Below are 21593 nucleotides of genomic sequence, written 5' to 3'. Positions count from 1 at the left end.
AAATTTTATAATCTAAAATAACCTTTTTCTATTTGAACATATTTTAAAATGTAATTTATTCCTGTGATGACAGAGCTGAATTTTACTCCAGTCATCAGTGTCACATAATCCTTCAGAAATTATAATTATTTTTTATTTGGTGCTCAAGAAACACTTCTTATTATCATAGTATGTTAACATAGTACGGAGCCCCTAAAGGGACATGGTGATGGAAAAAAATGAGATTGGAGGGAAAAAAGTATATATTTCAAAGCTTTTGCATTTCCTTGCAAAATGTTTGCTTTCCCCCGAGAAACTTTGTTTGCTTGCGAAATGTTTTGTTCCCCCGAAGAACACAAGGGAACGCAAAACACTCGCAAGAGAACACAAAAGCATTGACAAATAATTTTTCTTCCCATCTCATTCCCCCCCTTCTCCATGTCCCTTTTGGGGCTCCATACATGGAAAACAGTTGTGCTGCTTAATATTTTTGATCAATTTAATTCAAAAGTATTAATTTCTTTTATATTCTATTTGACTGACCCCAGACTTTTGAACTGAAGTTAGTCACTACATTCACCAATGTTGGAGTCATTGTCTGTTAAAGTGCAGTGGAAGCAGTTTTTGATGTAAATGATACATTAGATCCAAGTAGCTTCCAGGTTCATACAGAGTGGGAAGAATGGGTGTGAAAAGTGCTGACGTGACTATATGTAAGTCCTGCATTTAATTCCATTATGCTTTTATAAGAAGGAACATTACTCGCATAAAAAATTACATTAATGGAGTTATGAGTTTCCCAGACTTACAGTATATATGGTTATATATATTATACGTGCAATAAAATAATAGCCAATGAAAATGAGGTAATAAAATTCTAAGCAAGCACTATTAATTAAGAGGTTCAGCTCGTACTGCACCTTCTCAAATGTTTCCACATAATGCAGACTGCTTCAAATTTTGTGCAACTTCTAAATACGTAACCATTCAACTGTTACGAAAGGCTTAAGCCTAGTCCCAGACTAAAATGCATGTTTGAGCTGTTTTAACTGAAAGCAATTTGCACTGACATTATCTTAAAATATGTCCGTGTCATTGTTTTGTCTCAAGATGCACGCCAGCAATGTTTTGTTTTTTTTCTATTGCATGTTTATAAAAATTACTTAAAGGGATAGTTCACCCAAAATCAAAAAAAATTACCCTATAATTTACACACCCTCTAGTCATCCTAGGTGCATATGACTATCTTCTTTCAGACCAACACAATCAGAGATACATTTAAAAATGTCCTGGCTATTCCTAGCTTTATAATGGTACTGAATGGAGGGCCAGATTTTGAAGCCCCCCCCCCCCCCAAAAAAAATGCATCCACCCATCATACAAATAATAAATACAGCTCTGGCTGAATAATAAAGGCCTTCTGAAGCTAAGCGATGGGTTTTTGTAAGAATAATATCCATATTTCAAACTTCATAAACGAAAAAAACTAGCCTTTAGCAGATGACTGTACACACTGCGTAAGTCGACGTTGCACAACAAGAGTAACCCCCTGACGTGATGTAGGAGTAGCGTAAGCTTAGATGCCTCTCACGGTTCAAACAAATAGGGCTAGGCAGCAAACACAAGCTCCTCTTATATCGAATTCCTCAGATATTTCTCTTTAAAAATTCTCATTTTAGACTTCTAATTCATGACCGTGTTTTGTTTTGCTCTATCCTCTGAGCTACTGCATTCGTCATCGTGTGGAGCCGTATGGATTATTTTTATGATGGATGGATGCATCTTTTTGGGCTTCAAAATCTGGCCCCCCCTTTAGTACCACTATAAAGCTTGGAAGAGCCAGGATATTTTTAAATAGATCTCTGATTGTGTTTGTCTAAAACAAGATAGTCATATATACCTAGGATGGCTTGAGTGTGAGTAAATCATAGGATCACTTTCATTTTTGGGTGAACTATCCCTTTAAATGTCTTAATTGAACTAAGGTCTAATCATTGTTAAATCTAAGACCTGTGTGAAACCAGGCCTCAATCTAGAAGTGAGACAAAGCTGGAGCTTGATGGTTTCTTTACACCTCAGCTCTTTTCCTGCAAATGCAATTTCAGAATGAGAGTTTGATCTGTATTGTAACTTGTCAGCTCCTTTTGTTCTCATGAGACACACATATGAACATAAGTTTCATTCAGAAGAGGCTATATAATCCAAGCTTTCCATTATATTTGCTATTCAGTTAAAACACTGTTTGAATAAATAGTCATATTTGCTTGTGGTGTCATGAGGCCAGGTGGAGACTTTACCTTTGGAGAACAATCTGGGCACAGTTCAATTTGTTACCTGTTCTTAATACTATCTCCGTGTAAATACTACAATGAATTTGATCATTGTTCTGGCAAATCCTAAAAGTAAGTATAAATGATCTAGGCCTTTCACAGACAGGGCTTAGACTAAGCCAGGATTAGGCCTTAGTTCAATTAGGGAAATTAAGTAGCTTTTATAAATGTTCACTAGAAAAAAACATTACTGGTGTGCATCTTGAGACAAAACAATGGCACTGACATATTATAAGGTCTGTCAGTACAAGTTACTTTAAGTTACAACAGCTCAAACATGCATTTTAGTCTAGAACTAGCTTAAGCCTTGTCTGTGAAACCAGGGGCTAATGTTTTATAGTATTATTGCCTTATCATCAAGCACCCTTTGAAAATGCTGCACTGGTCCACACTTGTCATTATAGAGACTGAGTGGTGAATCATAAAATGACAAAGCTAGGCTACGGTTTCTGTTTTGATATTACAAACAAACACAGTAGGTGACTAATTATACATGTATAGTAATAATGAAAATGTTCCGTGATCTGAGTCATCATGTTAGAGTTTTGACTTTTGCATCAAGAGGTTTTTGTTCCTTTGATTTATAGTACTTAGCATAATACTGTAGCATGATAGCATGATACTGGATCAAGTGTTGTATAGAAGCAATATCACACTCACAAGAGACTATTGTATGATATATGGCCACAACACACTTAGTCGTGTGATACTGCTTTATTATATACTGTATAAAGTTTGTTTTTTTAAAGAAATTAATACTTTTTTTCAGCAAGGATGCATTAGGCCTATCAAAATATGAAAGTAAAGACATTTATAATGTGACAAGATTTCTATTTCATATAAATTCTGTTCTTTTGAACTTTATCAAATAATCCTGAAAAATTAAGCAGCACAACTGTTTTCAACATTGATAATAATAAGAAATGTTTCAAATCAGCATATTAGAATGATTTCTGAAGGATCATGTGACACTGAAGACTGGAGTAATGATGCTGAAGATTTTCACTTGGAATAAATTACATTTTAAAATCTATTCAAATAGAAAACAGTTATTTTAAATAGTAATACTATTTCACAATATTACTGTTATTACTGTATTTTTGATCAAATAAATGCAGCCTTAGTGAGCATAAGAGACTTACTGACTCCAAACTGTTGAACGGTAGTGTATGGATCAAGTCATTTCAAAGGGTGAAGGCTGGCAAAAACCGTTTAGGTGAACAAGAGTGAAGTCATCCAGAGATTTTATGCGCTACAGACTCCCAATAAAAGTTTGTCTGCTCTATCCTGCTATTTCACTAGAAGTCCCTAATAACATCATTAAAGAAGTAGATAAAAATCTTTACAATTTCATTTGGAGAAATATATCTCATAACATTAAAAAGGTACCTTAAAGGTGCAGTGTGTAAATTTTAAAGACATCTGGTGGTGAGGTTGCAAATTGCAATATAGAGAAGCTAAGATGGCCAACACAGAACAAATATGTCGTGCTCTGAGACAGCAGAGAGTAGCTAGTCAATTGAAGGCGCTCTGTAGAGCAGTTTGTCTGTTTAGGGCTACTGTAGAAACATGCTGGCGCAAAATGGTGACTTAACATGGAAGGGGATCCGCGGTGTATGTAGATAGAAATGGCTCATTCTAAGGTAATAAAAACATAACAGTTCATTATTTAAGGTCTTTATACATCACTGAAAACATAGTTATGTATATTATATTGCATTTCTGTCAATAGATCCTCCTAAAATGTACACATTGCACTTTTAACTAATTCAGTTGGTAATGGAGGCTTAAATGTGCTTGACTTCAGCACATCAAATGGAATTTTAAAGAATAGTTGGATCGAGCATTACTTTCAATACAAAAATAAAATTTGGTATTTGAATTCCTAATCTAATCTTTGAAAAGATTGGTGGGGTTGATTTTTTTTTTAACTTTGAAATAAGTAAGATTCAAGTTAGATTATGTCATTTTTACAAGCAGGTCAGCAACTCTCATGGATGCGTATATATATATATATATATATATATATATATATATATATATATATATATATATATATATATATATATATAATATAATATAATATAATATAATATAATATAATATATATATATATATATATATATATATATATAATGTTTAAAATGTCTGTTTAAAGGAAATGTGAATAAGGAGACTGTGAGTCTCAGAACTGATGTTGCAATTAAAAGGAGTTACTATTAATGATAGAAGATGGAATAATTACTTTATCTGGAAGTTATTAACAGAATACAGCCCAATATCTTCTAAACATACTGTAATTGTAAATTTGAATGCATTGACTGGAAATATGCATGGTTGCTGCCTAAAAATATTGCATAACAAATATAATACTCTTTCTGGTGTACCCTGTTAAAATTCTTTTTCTTATATTTCATACTGATGTAGATGTTACATATGATTTCTGTGGGACTGAGAAAGAAAATGTTGTCCACCTATTTTTTAACTGCATTTAGAGCAAAATGTTTTGAATAGATTTGGAATGTTTCCTTTGTTAAATGCTTAGGCGTGAAAGTTTACTTTCCTGGAAAAGATGTATTTTTTATATTAATAGACAAAAATGACCACCAAATGTGACCTTTATTGTTAATCTTTGTTTGGTTATGGGGAAATACCATATACATAAACAGAAATGGGCTAAAGGAAAACCCCACTTTTTGTTGTTTCAGATAGATATGAAAAATTATATTGAGTTACTACTTGGGTTGAAAAACAGTAAAGCAAAACGCACTAGGTCTCTATGTGAAGCTTTTATGCTATTTATATGATGATCTAATACCTGTTCCTTTTTCTGTTTATATATTTTATTAATATTATTTAATATTATTTATTTATTTTTTACCTGTATTATTGTTTATATTATACTGTATATTTCTATTTGTTGTAGTCTATATTTGTTCAATACTTTTATACTATATGTTGAAATCACTATTGTCATACTTATTGTTTGTAATGTGACTGGCATTTAAATAATAATAAAAAAGACTCCCAATAAAAGCAGAGTAATTGATGATCTCTGGTACACTGAAAAGGGAGGTGTTCAGAAGTACTGTAGATAAGACTGACATTTCTTGAGAGAAGCTGGAAAAATAATAATTTTAAGATGTTTTATGTAACAAGTACACTGGTTATCTTTTTTTTTTTCAGGACTGTGGGAGTTGGAAAGAACTCCCATTGTTGCTTTCCTTTTGGCGACTGCAGTGGGACCATGAGAATCTTGGAGTTCTGGATTACGAGTTAATTGAAATTCCTGAAATTCCTCTGGGGCGAGAGAAGGAGTCAAAGGGAATTGATTAATTCTGCAACTCAAATAATATCTTTCAGACAGTTTGTGTTTGAGCTACTGCTAAAGAGATTATGCAAACCCTTGCGTGTGAAAAAAAAAAAAAAAGAGTATGCAAACCACAATATCATGACTGTTTTTTTATTTTTTTATTTTCATGTTTCTTGAGGTTCATATTATTTAAATTAATTTTTATAAAAAAAAATCCTCACATTTTTTTTTTGTGCAAAAAAACTTTATTAACATTATATATAATGTTCATAAAGTTATTATTTTCAACACTCATTCTGACCCTCTGTCTGAATTTATCAATTTTTGCTTCAGATTTAGTTCAGTTGGCTGCTTCATCTTTCAACAAAAATTTCTTTGCGAACTCTCCATTAAACTGTGCCTCGTTTAATCTGCACTCAAATGCTCCGAACAAACATATAATTCTCTGATCTGATACAGGGCACCATTAAAAATAAACCATCAGCTTGTTTCTTTGTTTATAATGAAAAGGAAGTTTTAAGCTATGAAACTTGCAGGATGATTTAATGGTACAAAGACCATCCCAAAAGTTTAAGGAAAAGTAGACTTCTCATGTCATGACCCCTTTAACAATGGCATTCATGGAGTTCGCTGTAGTATTTACACGATTTACATTTCACAGCTGATGCTTTCTGGTGTTGTAAAAATTCTTACTCTGTTGATTCACAGACCTCTAAGTCATGACATGTGCCGGGTTGTCTGATGGGGGTTTATTAGGATGGGTCACTGTGTTAAGATAGACTGAGCCTCAGTAAGTATAGTTTCTACTGTTCTGCAGCTGTGGATATAAACAAGGGACTTAACTGTTATATTTATCTCACACACAGGTTCTGTGTTACTGGTTGTCCTCTTTAGATTTCCATAGAGGGATGAAATAATTTGAATAATTTTCCCATAGGTTTCCCACAATGTAAATTTGAACTTGACAGCTAATTTAGGCGAGTAAAACGATCAGGAAACAAATAACATACAGTAAAAAGAGTAAACATATAGCGAGATAATTCATTTTCAACATTGCAAGGATAATACCACTACATAGACATTCCATGTAAAGTGACACTTTAGAGCAATGGTTCTCAGCCTTTTGATTCCAAGTTCAAATAAAACATTTGAAGACCCCTGACATACAGTAGGCTTAGATATTTTTAAGCCTACAGCTTTGTAATGAACCTGTGTGTGCTGGTAATATATCAAAATGATTAAATAAAATAATTTAAATAATAATAATTTATTTTTTAAATCACAAATAGCAATTTTTTACCTTATAAAATATTTTAGCGCTTGACATAAATAAAATGTATATTCATATAAGTTTCCATGATTTTTAATATTTTATTAATTTCCATGAATTTTCTAGGTCTAAAATTAAGACTTTTAAAAATCACCACATATATCCAAGGTTTTCTAAAACTGTGAGATTCTGATTGTTGTTAAAGGGTTAGTTCATCCAAAAATGAAAATTCAGTTACTCACCCTCATGTCGTCCCACACTCGTAAGACCTTTGTTCATCTTTGTAACACAAATTAAGATATTTTTGAAGAAATCTGATGGCTCAGTGAGTCCTCCATTGACAGCAAGATAATTAACACTTTCAATGCCCAGAAAGCTACTAAAGATGTATTTAAAACAGTTAACGTAATGTGACTACAGTGGTTCAACCTTAATGTTATAAAGTGATGAGAATACTTTTCGTGCACAAAAAAAAAAAAAAAAAAGACTTTATTCAACAATATCTAGTGATGGGTGATTTCAAAACATTGCTTAGTAGCTTTCTGGGCATTGAAAGTGTTAATTGTCTAATGGAGGCCTCACTGAGCTATTGGATTTCATCAAAAATATCTTAATTTGTGTTTCGTAGATGAACGAAGGTCTTACGGGTGTGGAACCTGAGGGTGAGTATTTAATGACAGAATTTTAACCCTTTAAGGTAACAAAATAAGCAATCTGATTTTTTTTAAAACCTTATTTTCTTGGGCCCTGGTTGAGAACCACTGATTTAGAGGACTTAAATCTACATTAATTCTTTTAGCAGATGTTTGGCAAGCAAAGCAAAGATAGCTTAAACCAGGTTTGTTGGTCTTAAAGGGTTAGTTCGCCCAAAATTCTGTCATTTATTACTTACCCTCATGCCGTTCCACACCCATAAGACCTTCGTTCATCTTCAGAACACAAATTAAGATATTTTAGTTGAAATCTGATGGCTCAGTGAGGCCTGCATAGTGAGCAATGGACACTTCCACTCTCAAGATCAAGGTACTAAAAACATATTTAAATCAGTTCTTGTGAGTACAGTGGTTCAATATTAATATTATAAAGCGACGAGAATATTTTTGGAGCGCCAAAAAAACAAAATAACCACTTATTTAGTGATGGCCGATTTCAAAACACTTCATGAAGCATCGGAATCAGTGTGTCGAATCATGATTCAGATCGCGTGTCAAACTGCCAGCGGCTAAAATCATGTGACTTTGGCGATCCGAACAGCAGATTCGACACACTGATTCATCTGTGCTCCTATGCTTCCTGAAGCATTGTTTTGAAATCGGCCATCACTAAATAAGTGGTTATTTAGTTTTTTTTGGCGGTCCAAAAATTTTCTCGTTGCTTTATAACATTAATATTGAACCACTGTACTCACATGAACCGATTTACATTACATGACATTACATTAATGGATCTTGAGAGAGGAAATGTCCATTGCTCTCTATGAAGGCCTCACGGAGCAATCGGATTTCAACTAAAATGACTTAATTTGTGTTCTGAAAATTAACGAATGTCTTACGGGTGTGGAACGGCATGAGGGTGAGTAATAAATGACAGAATTTTCATTTTTGGGTAAACTAACCCTTTAACTGGTCTCCCAGCCTTGGCTTCAGGTAGACATTCAGCAGTGAATAAGACAGCCCAGGACAACCATACACAATATATTCATAATAGTGCTCGATATTGTTTTTTTCAGTGTCAGACTTAAACTTTTTACTACGCAAAATTAAATATACTGTAATTGGGATAAAAATACTGGTAATAAACCTATACATACCGGCGGGAATAGCAGTGGTCGCCCCCTAACGTCTGCTGCGTGTACTGGCTGAACTGATTAGCCCTATCTTCCCCTCATCTTGCTGCACAGGCAGGCAGGCAGTCAGTGCCTGGTAGCGATTTAGACGAGGGCGTATGGACTTGAGGCAGCAGTGAATGCATTTCCCACAGACTGTGGTCGTACTTTTCTCATCTCGTACGGATTACCACTGAGTTCACACATCGCCTAAACGCCGTATCGCATTTTCCTGCTGCAGTTCTCCATCTGAAGGCCTGTCACAGAGTAAAGTGGCTCGGTGTGCGTGTGTTTAGACAGCGGAGCGAGAGCAGCAGTGTGTCCCCGATGGCTGGCTGGAAGGACGGCTCAGTGCAGGAGAAATATCGTCTGGTGGTCGTCGGAGGTGGTGGCGTCGGAAAATCAGCATTAACTATCCAGTTTATCCAGGTAAGCGGAGAGAAGGCGGAATGATATGAGGTTTTCGGCCCTTTAAAAATGTGAGTGTGATTAGCAGATATGGGTGGATCTTGCTCACAGAAATGGGGACCCCATAAGCGGAAAGGGGGGTTCGGGAAACCAAGCGAGGCCTGCGTCAGTTTAACTCTCCGCTTATATTCAAGAAAATGACTGCCTAAAGGTAAACATAAACATATCAGGAGAAATGCAAGAGTTAATGCTTGTAGTGAGAGTTAAAATTCTGTAACGAAAGTGCTGTATGTAGTTTATAGGCATGAGAAACACTTTAGTAAACTGTTGCATATTATGCTGAGTTACAAAATTATTGAACATAGCATGCTGGTAAAACGCTTGACTTGTTTGTTTGACCTTTCAAAGGCAATATAGAGACTAGAATTATATTTAAAGACTTCATAACAAAGTTATGCAACAGTATGTAAAACCATATTGACACATTTTCCCCACCTTCTTTCTGATGCTTGACAACGTCCCTTCGAAATATACCATGTTTCTGCCAAAATACCTTGGTTACTGTATTTATTGTTTCTTCTGTCCAGTCTTTACTAATGAAAATGGCATTTTGGGTGTAAGCAGATTTCAGAATCATTATGTCATTTTAACTGTTGATGACAGGTGTGGTTAATACCAAATTATTGTAAGAACTGAAGTAACTGGTTCAGTAGTTATTGTTACACTTCAGACATATGGGACAAAACATGTGTCCTTCAAGTTTTTAAAATGGCAACATCTACGCATTAAAATTAATCAGAGAGGGTATCTAGAATGTTTGTAACACAAAAATGTTTTTTATCTTCTCAGACCATTAATCAGTAGTAGGCCTACTTCATGTACTTCTATATCATTATGACACCATCTTGTGGTCTCAGTTCATTCATTCGTTCATTCATTGAAGTGAATGCTAAATTGTTGACCCATATTATGTGATATGCAATAAAAAAACCTGAAAATGAAAGTGGGAAATTCATTTAAAATAATTCCATGATACATTAACTTTTAAGTTTTTGTTTTGTAGTCTGTTTTGTCACAGTACTTGTTATAATAAGACAAGAACGCAATTAATCACTTTATTTTAGGTGACTTATGTGCCTATGATGTCCTAAAAGGTGCCTACTGTAGGTAGACAACTGACTAATGTTTAAGATGCAGTTTAAATCTGTCTCTCATAAAGTAATCTCATCTCTCATAGTTTGTCCTAGTAAACTTTTAGAAAGGCATTTATAACAGCTACATTACAACAGATTACAGAGTAACAGTGTGTTAAACAACTTGGCGGGATTGGCAACATGTCAACAAGCTGTTTTGGGCGTAATTCAGGAAAATGTGGTTATATGCCCAAGAGGGTTGATTTGTTTTTGTGATGAACGTTTAATAGGAAATCAGAGTTTCTTTTCTTTTAGGTTTAAATTCCAGTCAACCATTTTATCTTGGCAAAGAAACCCAATGATAAATCTTGGGGTGTGTTTGTATCGAGGTTGACTAATTAATTAATAGTGTGTTAAGATTAAAGAGTATTTGTTGGATTTAAGAACAACAATACACAAATTTATACATTTCCACTGAACCGGTCTGATTTGTAAAGTCAGCATGAAACCGAAGTTGCAATAGTCTTTTCTTCCCTATTGTGAAAAAAATGAAGGGCGGGACTTGATTTTGTCCATGACGAATTGATTGGATGGTTTGATGGTTGTTGTTTAGTATTGGTGTGATCTCATGTGAGTGACAGGTTGTCCTGCCCTCTTCATCAGAGAAGAGAAGAGATGTCGCTGCATAAGGGAAGGGGAAGTTAATTTCATTAAAGATTATGATCATGCACAGATAAATCCTTTATAATAAATGATGCAATATTCCATGTAAAAATAAGAAGTCCACTTTTTTATTTTGTTTGTTTAAAGCAGCAGATTAATATCAGAACAGACAGTTTTCTCTTTAATTGTTTTTCTTTATCTTAGTAGTCTTTGCTTCAATCATGCTAGATTGCTGTGTTTTTTAATCCAGTCTCCTCCCCATATACCAGTTAGTTTGATTATGGACTTGCTGAAATATAGCCTTCTTTGTCCATATTTTTGCAAGCATTAGAAAGAGAGAAATTAATATGCTCGATCATCTTATGCCCTTTGGATTTTTACTAATGCTTAACTGCTGCTGGTAGAGCCACATTTGAGCTTAATAATCAACATGTTGGCATCATGATCTGTTACTAGCAAATGTGCTGAATAAAACACCTGTAGATAGTAATGAAAAGCAGACTACAATTATACATTAACCAAACACACTTCAGCATGTGGGATATAAGAAGATTGTGTTGAATTTCATAATGCTAAATGTGTGAAAACAAGAGTAGTTCAAAGAAAAGCGAAGCAGACCCTTCCTGTTGGAGTATTTCTAGAACTTCGAAGTCTTTGCTAGTGAGAAAGCATAGCAGCTGTTTTCTGACTCCAGGCTTTCCCATTCAGATGTGTGTTACTCAGGGAGGTTTCGTCTGAGTCATGTTGGGTTAATGACCATGGCATGGAGAAGCCGGAATCCGGCCTCTGAAAGAGGAAGTCCGTCCACTCCTGCACGGTTTCCATGGACCTCCTGGATGTGCATGGGAAACTGTGCTGCCTACTGACTCGCACCGCTTTACGCCAGTATGTTAGGTGCATGCATGACATTCTTCGTTAGTTATGCTGTCGGGAAACATTATTGATTGCTGTCAAAATTTGGTTGAATAAACTGCACTGATGCATTAACTTTGCTTGACTGCTATACATCTATAAGTCGTTGGCTACATGCTGCCACAATGATGACTTCACTACAAAAACAGATTGGATGATCTCAAACTAGCGTCACGACATGGGCCATGATCAGCGCCAGTCAGGCATGTGACTCAGACCAAAATGGATTAGTTTATGTCATTGTGATGCAATCCGAGCTGTGTAGTATATGGCCTTTCATTGAGTTTCATACAGATATTATTTAGTAGCAGATTGCATTTTTCTTGTTTTGTTGAAATTTTATGATTGTTAATAATATAATCTACTTGTCAAGATGATTTTAGTCATTTTTCATTTGTAATCTTTTTTTTTTCCCCTTGTGTTGTAGATATTAATTAATAATAAATGGTTGTAAGGTCACATTTGTTAACATTAGTTAATGTATTAACTAACATGAACTAACAATGAGCAATATGTGTTTTACAGCATTTATAAAACTATTGTTCATTGTTTGCTCATGTTCACAGAGCATTAATTAATGCTAACAGATACAACTATTATTAAATGTTGAAATGAACAACATTAAGTATTGTTCATTGTTAACAAATATTAAAAAATGGAACCTTATTGTAAAGTGTTATAAATATATTACTAATAATTAAAATATTAGATATCTACAGGTCAAGATGAATTTTGTCATTATTTTTAATTTTTGAACTTAGAGTAAATAAATCTGTGTGATTTCAGCTACAAGAACGTCATTGTTTTTGCCTCCGAGGTGGTCAGTGCTCAGCTGAGCTTCTTGTGAGTAACGGCTGTTCCTCATTAGCAAAAGTGTGAAAGTGAAATTGTTGCAGGCCTCACTGACCTTTTTATCGCTTCAGACAGTCTCAGAGTTCACTACACGTTGCATGGCGCTGTTGAAGGCACGATCACATGTTAGCTAATATTAGCTCTTATCATTGGCTCTCTCATTTCTGGGAGAACGGACTCCCTGCAGCACTGTTTCCTTACAAATGCGACATGGTCAGACCTTGTGGTTACATATGTGAGTGTTTTAGCTTCAAACAAGGCCTATACTATAGAGAAAGCAGGAACAACAACATCCAGGTCAGAGGCTCATGGTAGACAGATTTGATTGCTAATATGTGATGTCATTTAGGAGAAATGCTGTACGGAGCTGTAATTGAATAAGAGTAAAAGATAGTGAGGCAGGTCTTTACTGAACTTACTGAGGTTGCTGTGATGATGGTGATCTGTGTATATATACACCACCATTTAGAAGTTGGGTCAGTAATTTTTTTTTTTTTTTTTTTTTTTAAGAAATTAATAGTTAATGACACATTCTTCAAATTATCAAAACTGTTAGTAAATCTAAATGATCAAAAGTGACAGACTTTTCCACAGAAATATTAAGCAGCACAATTGTTTTAAGAAATAGAGGTGTAATAGTACACACAAATGATGATTCAGTACATACCTTGCTTTTGAAGTCACGGATACAGCAGGGGAAAAAACAAACGCATGTTTTTTTTATTTTTTATTTTTATTAAGCAATGGTTTACTGAACAAACTATGTTTGACATTAAATAATAAAAAAGGTTTATGCTGCTGTTGTATACTTGTAATTGCAGGAAGTGCTTATACTGAAGTGCTTATTATAAAATATGTTACAATAAGGTTAGAATTATTGCACTCCCATTCTAATCTGCTCCATCTATGTGATGTGCATGCATGCGCCAGCACTCGTTCATTGAAGTCTGTGAAGTTAAGCGTACACTCGCTTGCTGTTAGGATAATCCTTTCTGTGAAATGGAAAGACTTGTGTGAATTTGTAACATGTACAGTTAAGTATATAGCCGTAAGTTGCAAGTTGTGCACTAAGGAAAACGCGTCTCAAACGCATTAAACAGCATGCGCATCTGACATTAGGGTGGCAAGCCATGTAGGTTTATGATTTAGTTTGAAGAGCTTAATTTAAAGCACGTCCCATGATTAAGACAACTTGGACCATGCACTTATTTGGCAGAAGCCAAATCATTATTTCTCTGATGTGTTCGCAACATCATCAACATCAAAGTAGATATAAAAAAAGAATATTGTCCCATTCTAGAGGTTAAATCAGCACTGTATTTGTTCGGTCCACATGTGCACCGAACCGGAAAATCCATCCGGAATTTTTTTTTGGTATGAATACGTGCACCATTATAACCCTAAAAAGAAAAGTTTCTTGAGCATGAAGAATCATGTGACTCTAAAGGCTGGAGTAATGGCTGCTGATAATGAAGCTTGGCCATCACAGGAACAAATTACATTACATTAAAATATATTAAAAAAGAAAACAGTTTTTAAATTATTTTAAATTGTAATATTTCACAATCTTACTGGTGATACGTGGGTTATGATCAAATAAATGCAGCCTTGGTGATTTATTTACTTTACAAATATTATAAAAATTGTACCAACCCTAAACATATGAACGGTATTTTAAGTATGTGTTGGTCGGAGGTAGGCATGTGGCGATATCAAATTTTCATGTTGCGATTAATTGCTGAAGCTTTTATCACGGTATACGGTATTATCACGATATTGAAATAAGTTGCAAAATAAAGTGTTGTGAATGTTTAAATACAATAATACAATACACAAAAAAATATAAAGTCAAATTTTCAAACAGATTAAAGTGTAAAAGAATTTGATAACACTTTACAATAAGGTCTCATTATTGAATGCATTAACTAAGATTGAGCAACAGCTACATTTGTTACAGAAAGTATTATATTTGGTTAATATTAGTTAAGAAATACAACTGATCATTGTTAATTTTTTGTCTCAGGTCCATTAAATAAGTTATTTTGATTTTAGTAATGTCAGTTTGGTAATAATTAATTAACATGTTAACTAATGAAGCCGTATGTCTCAAAGTTTTACTGAACAATAACAAATAATCAGAACATTTCTAATCATGAGGGCATTTTTTAGTCCAGATTAAAATGTATGTTTGAAGCATTTTAAAAACGTCACTAGCACAGTTGCTTTGTTTATGGGGTTTCCGGGGTAACTGTTGCACTCTGCTGTTTCATCAGCGCCCTCTGCTGTCAGAGAGTGAACGCGCACTTTCATTCAGCTCGTCTCCTTCACTGGTTCCGCCATGTGCTTCTCGTGCACATTGGGCTTGTTTACATCTGAGCGCGTGTTCTTTTGACGCAGAATACAGCGGTGTTGTGCATTTTATACGGTTGATGGGGAAAGTATTCTTAAATGCATTATAAAAATTTTAATAATTGGTAATAAATTATTATTTACGGTATTTTGAAATGCCCACTATAACAATATCGTGCATATTCATTATCGCGATATATCGCATTACCAAATATCGGCATAAGTCTAGTCGGAGGGATGCTAACTGTTTGGAATTTTTGATATTCAGCTTTATCTTCACAACATCACATAAAAAGGGGTTGATTTCCTTAAAGACCCACTGCAGTGTCTTGAAACGCGCAGCATTATTCAGTGAGTTGGCAAGACAGGGCATATCGAACAGCTCCTCCCCTTTTTTGAAATAGCCAATAGTGTTTTGTTTATATCAAAGCCGTTGAGCTTGGTAAAGCTTTATTTTTCGTTCTAATCTCTAACCGTTTATCCTCCTAATCTCCTCCAAACAGCTTTAAAGTATAGCATTCTGTGTCTATGTTTTGTGTTCTGCGTCGACTCGCGCATATGATCCGCTCTGTGCTATTGTTTCTCTGGACCGAAGCAGACTGTGTGTGCATTGCGGCGGTTCGCTTGACACTTGCGTGAAACCAGACTTCATTCACCTCAATGGAAAGCATATACACTGTCTTAATCGTTCCCTAGTGCACTATATAGGGGATATGTGCCATTCTCCATTTAGAAAATAGTAAATGTGTGAACAAGTGACCGATTTTAGCCGCAGCTTCAGCGTCTATTAATAATGTAGGGGGCAGGACGTTTTACATTCTAGAGGGTGATGTCATCAAAACCGTTGATCCATATTGGCAGATGTGACCAGACTGTACATTTTGAATGCTTATATCTTCTAAATGCGAATTTTGCCATTATTTTGGAGAACACTATTTTATAGATAATCTTAAGGCTAACATATCCTTATTCAATACTAAATGCCAAAAAAACTTCAATTTTGATTTAGAATCTTATGCTGTGGATTAAAAGAAAAGTCTCATAAAGAATTTCTGTCATCATTTGTTGCAAACCAGTACAGACTTTCTTTCTTCTAGGCCACAAAAGAAAATCATACTGATCATTTAGGGAGGTTTTCAAGCTTAAAAAGATGATAGAACAGCACTATGAAAGTGGTTTATTTGATTCATACACTATATTTGATATCTTTTGAAGCAATAGGATAGCTTTTCAACTCTCTGCAATGCGAGTAAATCGCTCGCATATGCGACCAAATTTCCCACTAGGTGACTGAAAATGTCTTCAATTAGTTGAGCACCCTCTGTTGCTTTCCCTCACACACGCACTCACCGTGAGAGAAAGAGAGAGGCTTAAGCCATGTAAAGAGAATTGACATGCTAGATAGAAATGCAGGGTTTGACAATAAGGACTGCCCGATGGCCAAGAGTTGACGGAACTGTCACTACCCCGATCTGGCCAATGCTGCATTGTCATGATAGTTTGTTATTTCCACATGTTTTTAAGTCTTGCCAATTTAAACATTCAGGTGCAGCACACATTTGAGGCGCGCCCAGAAAGCCGCGTCCGACAGCACACAAATACTGAATTGAGTTATTTAACGTCGTCTTGCGCTTGAACAGACAATTTCCATTGTTCTTGCATCTGTGTAAAAAGTCTGACGAGTAAAATAAAGAATTTACTAGGCAATGGCAACTTGAGCTTCAGTGTGTCCGTACTCTGTAGAGGGTTGGCTTTGTGTGACAAACGGACTGAAATTTCAGTTGCTATTCTCTATAAATCTTAAAATTCGCCTTAGCCCTCCTTGTTGCATTCATGAGATAGGCAGTGATCTTTGATTTGTGAATGAATCATTTAAGTCGGATCTTTATTTTTATTTTTATTTTTTTATTAAATCGGAAAGTATAGTTCACAGAACAGGTCTGAATGATGAATGCCTGAATGTTGAATGTTTGAATGTCTGAATTTTTACTAATGCAAATTTAGCTTGCTGACACAGTTCCTGTCTCAGTGGTGATCTTAAATGTTCATGGAAATTATTGTTATTCTTTTTTTTTTTTTTTTTTTTTGCATGAACTTTTCCTTTAAACAAATCATTACTTTCCCCACAATAGGTTTGACAGTAGTAAGTGTGAAGGCCAGTGTGTGGGAGGCTGTGTGTTTGAATGAAGCAGCTAAAAAAAGTGAGAGTATAGAGGTTGTTTTGCAGACTGCAGACTCACCTGGTGATTTCTCACACTGCTGTACTGATAAAAACACACACACTGACTACTGATAAACATGCAACTTTTTTCTCTAAGCTTATATGGCTTAAAAGCATCTCTGATTGTTCCTGTGGATCCTTCTTCCCTATCTGAATAGGAAAGACCACTCAGCTTTCCCATAACTTCTACATTTCAAAAGTTTAAGAAATAAATTCTGTTATTCAAGGATAGATTAAATTGATCAAAAGTGACAAAGACATTTATAATTTTATAATGTTACAAAAGATTTCTATTTCAAATAAATGCTGTTCTCTTGAACTTTCTATTCATCAAAGAATCCTCAAAAAATGTCCATGATTTCCACAAAAATGTTCAGTAGCACTGTTTTCAACAATTATGAAAATAGGAGCACCAAATCTTGAGCACCAAGTCAGCATATTAGAATGATTTCTAAAGGATCATGTGACACTGAAGACTGGAGTAATGATGCTGAAAACTCAGCTTTGCATCACAGGAATAAATCACATTTTAAAATTTATCTATGCACTGATTTACCGGTTTTTAGTTTTATTTTGGCCGATCTCTATTTCGGACTTGCACACAAACTGCATCACAATCATTTCCCAAAATTTAATTTAAAATTGAATAAATCAAGTCTATACACCAGAGATGGGACACGCTGAGGATGGACACAAAAGTAGAGAAAATACTGTTCCAGGCACAGCAAACTCACTGTTCGGGATGCTCGATATATATAGGATAAATTTAGTATAAATATATATATATATATATATTAGTTCAATATAAATATTGAACTAGCGCAAGAAGACTTGAACGCTGTTATCTGTGACATCCAAAATGTGCACACAGAAAGACACCTCTCAGTACTGAACTGAGTTCTCTTCCACATCTTTTTGCATTTGAAAGGATAAATACACAAAAAATATGTCAAAATATCCTCGTAAACGCAGTCAGTTATGTCTTAAGCGAACGTACTTTAGCTGTATACGTTATTTTACATTTGATTACAGTTTCTGCAACAGGAGTGAGCTCAGTTGACATTGGAAAGTGAAGAGACTTACACACTGTAAGACAATTAGTTGATTTATTTATTTATGATGAGTTATAATATGCTTCCGTTAATATGCTCTGACCCAGTTTGTTGGCTGGCTTCCATGGCTTCAATTTGCTGCATGCGTTTTTCCGCCAACTGGCAACCTGGGGTGGCAAAATACTATTGGGTAAATTGGCAATGTGTGGTCTTGCACAGACCGAAACAAAAACAGAAATTCCGACATGGAGCGCGAATTTCAAAGTAACTGGATGTATAAATGGTTTTCAGACAAAATGAATATGTGAACTGAGCATGTTTAATAAATATCTGCAAACATATTATGGTATTTTTTTGCTTTAGTACAGTCAGAAACGTACATGGAGCACCTTTAATGAAAGAGTGCTCTGACATAACATAGCTCACTCTCAGCAGTTATTTTGCCTATGGTTTGTAACATTTCTTACAGATTTCTGCTTGTTGTAAATCAGATACAGATAAATTAGCACAGTACCAGTACATTTATTTGAATGCATTAATGAGAGAGCGATTGCGTGTGTGAATTAGTCATACTGTCTCTCTATTAATTGTGAAGCTGTGGGTTGTAAGTAGTTACTTCAAAAGTAGAAAAATATATGCTATAACTTTTGAGTTTCTAAGGTATTTTAGTAATAAATCACAGGACAGCGTTGACAGCAAGTTTCTACACTCCTCTCTGTGTTAAGGGGAAAGTAATAACAAGATTTAAAAAACAAAATAACCGACATGGGAAAATTACGTCGGTAAGTGGGTCTGAATTTCGGTTTAGATTACTTTTTGAGTAATCTCCCAGCCATAGTTTCTGTACCTGAATACCTAAAAATCTTTAAACAATGTTTATTTCAATCTTATTTTTGTTTAGTTGCATTTATTTGTGCGATTGCTAATTTATTTGTTAATTTTTAATTACTGAATGTTTACTTGTCTTAAATAATGCATGAAATGTATATTAGTTAGGCTAGTTGTTTTTGCTATGGTATTTTTAAACCATAAGTTCCTTGTGTAAGTGTTCTTTAGCATGTTGATTTTGATTTGAATGATTTCTAAGCTTTTAGAATCGATAAGCAGAATTGGAATCGGACAGAATCGGAATCGATAAGGAATCACAGTGATAAACAGTTGTCTCTGACCACTGGCACCCCACAAACATGTCTTCTTGACTGATGTGACTCTCTAGTGTAGCTGTCAGCTCAAGCCAAGAATGTTAGTTGTATGCGTACTTTGTCATTTAGCACAGAAAATTTAGAAAAATGTGTGTCAGTTTGTAACGAGCCTGCTTTTATTTGTCTTGTGAGCACGTTAGCACATTATGGAAATTGGTCACCTTGGTGATGTTCTTTTTCTTATCTAGTGTGTCACAGTAATAATATGACATTTTTGGGGGGTTGTTGTTGACCTATCAATTGCTCACATTTGGATGATTACAGAAACATTGTAGCAAGATACTTATAGCCTTGATTTGTGTCAGCTAGATTAAAGGCATAGTTTGCCTAAAAATGAAAATTCAGTTATAATTTTCTCACCAAACCTGTATGACTTACTTTCTTCTGTGGAAGAAAGATATATTATATTGATAACCAAACAGTTTTGGTTCCCATTGACTTCCATTGTATGGATAAAAAAAGTCAATGGTGATTCACACAATACTAGGGGTATAACAATATATCGTGTCACAATATATCTCAATAAAAAATGCAGCAATCTGTATTGTGTATAGTTCACCTAAAATGAAAATTACTGTGAGAAAAAAATCAAGTTTACACAGTGTTAGTTTCAGTAATACATTAAACTACTATATATTACGGTGGCCGAGAGAGCTCAATGCGCTGCAAATAAAGAAAACATCTTCATCAGTTTGACAACACACGCGCTGCAAACTCCACAACACTTACAAATAGTGAAACGCGCTGCAAATAAAAAAAACCGTGGAGTTTGCAGTGCGTGTGTTGTCAAACTGATGAAGATGTTTTCTTCATTTGCAGCACGTTGAACTCTCTCGGCCACCGTAATATATAATGTTGAATATTATGTATAATAATGCAATGGGGGAATATTTGTGGATCCTGAAAATGCCAAATGTCTTATGTTATAAGTAAAAAGTGGCCTACATTATTTTAAATATATCTAATCAGTGACAGAGCGCAAACATATTTGTCTAAAATAATTCTGTATTTTCAGCTTCAGAATCATGAATATTTTTATTCTGTTGTCACCACTGACACACTGAAACGAGGGATGAGCAATCATGAAAACTATGATCACCGTGACTTTAAAAAAAATATATATATTTTTTGATGGGTTATTGCAGTGGGACCTGAGGTCTGAATGGTTAGGACAGCATGCCGTCCAGACCAGTGAAAGACCGTACAGTGAAGCCTGGAATCACTTTTATCATGAAAATATCTGCATATTATTATAATGAGAACACTAGAATGTTATAAATTCTTTAAAGGGATAGTTCACCTAAAAATTAAAATTCTATCAATAATTATTCAACCTCATGTCGTTCCAAACCTGTAAGACTTTCCTTCATCTTTGGAAGATCTTCTGTCCCTCCATTGACAGCTACGCAACTACCACTTTGACGCTTCAAAAAGGTTTAGTCCAAATTTTCTGAAGAGACATGATCACTTTATATGATGTACATATTGAATTTAGGCTTTTATTCACATGTAAACTCTGATCAGGGAAAATAAACAGAAGCTCGACTGAACCTATTGTTCTATTGTTCGCTTAGATCTATTTTTATTACCACACAAAAAACGAATTGATTACTTGATTGTCAAAATAATCAACCGATTACTCCATTACCAAAACAATTGTTAGTGACAATTCTAGATGATATTATTAATAATCCAGCAGTTATTTTCTTTCATCATTATTTTCAACAGTAGGCCTATTAAAATCGTTTCTTGTCATGGCTTAAAAAAAGCAAATGGATGTGGCTGTAATCACTTGATAAAGTAGATGCAAATACAGTTAAGTGCATTATTGAAGGCGATTCATCTGCGATAATGAACGCAATATTGCGTAGCTTGTCAGTGAACTACGGCTCTGTCTATTAAATGGCGCTCCATTTGAAAGCAGGTGATGGCGATTTAGCGGTAATCAGGGGACCGGCTTTACTGGTGAAATGTGCGTGGCAATCGCATGCGATACATCGCCCAACCCTAAATTGAATGCATCTGTCTATTTGTCTGTCTGTCTTTTAATTATATTTTAAATTATTTTTGACACAATAACAAAC

At 34.8% G+C, this 21593-nt stretch overlaps 1 protein-coding gene across 3 annotated transcripts in view; it reads left to right on the top strand.

Moving 5' to 3' along the window:
- Positions 1-8758: 8758 nt before the first annotated feature.
- Positions 8759-21593, top strand: part of rras2 (RAS related 2) — a 52816-nt gene continuing 39981 nt past the window's right edge. For 2 of the 3 annotated variants that reach the window (XR_010896422.1, XM_067400885.1), the window contains exon 1: positions 8759-9146. Coding sequence is in view for 1 of the 3 variants with exons in the window: in XM_067400885.1 (XP_067256986.1) it covers positions 9045-9146 (102 nt within the window). In the remaining 2 variants the exon portion in view is untranslated. The remainder of the gene's footprint in view (positions 9147-21593) is intronic. The other variant, XM_067400883.1, reaches the window with a different exon arrangement.

Source organism: Chanodichthys erythropterus, chromosome 11 (assembly GCF_024489055.1).
Source record: "Chanodichthys erythropterus isolate Z2021 chromosome 11, ASM2448905v1, whole genome shotgun sequence".
NCBI classification, from domain to species: Eukaryota; Metazoa; Chordata; class Actinopteri; order Cypriniformes; family Xenocyprididae; genus Chanodichthys; species Chanodichthys erythropterus.
This window is presented reverse-complemented; position numbering and strand designations above follow the sequence as displayed.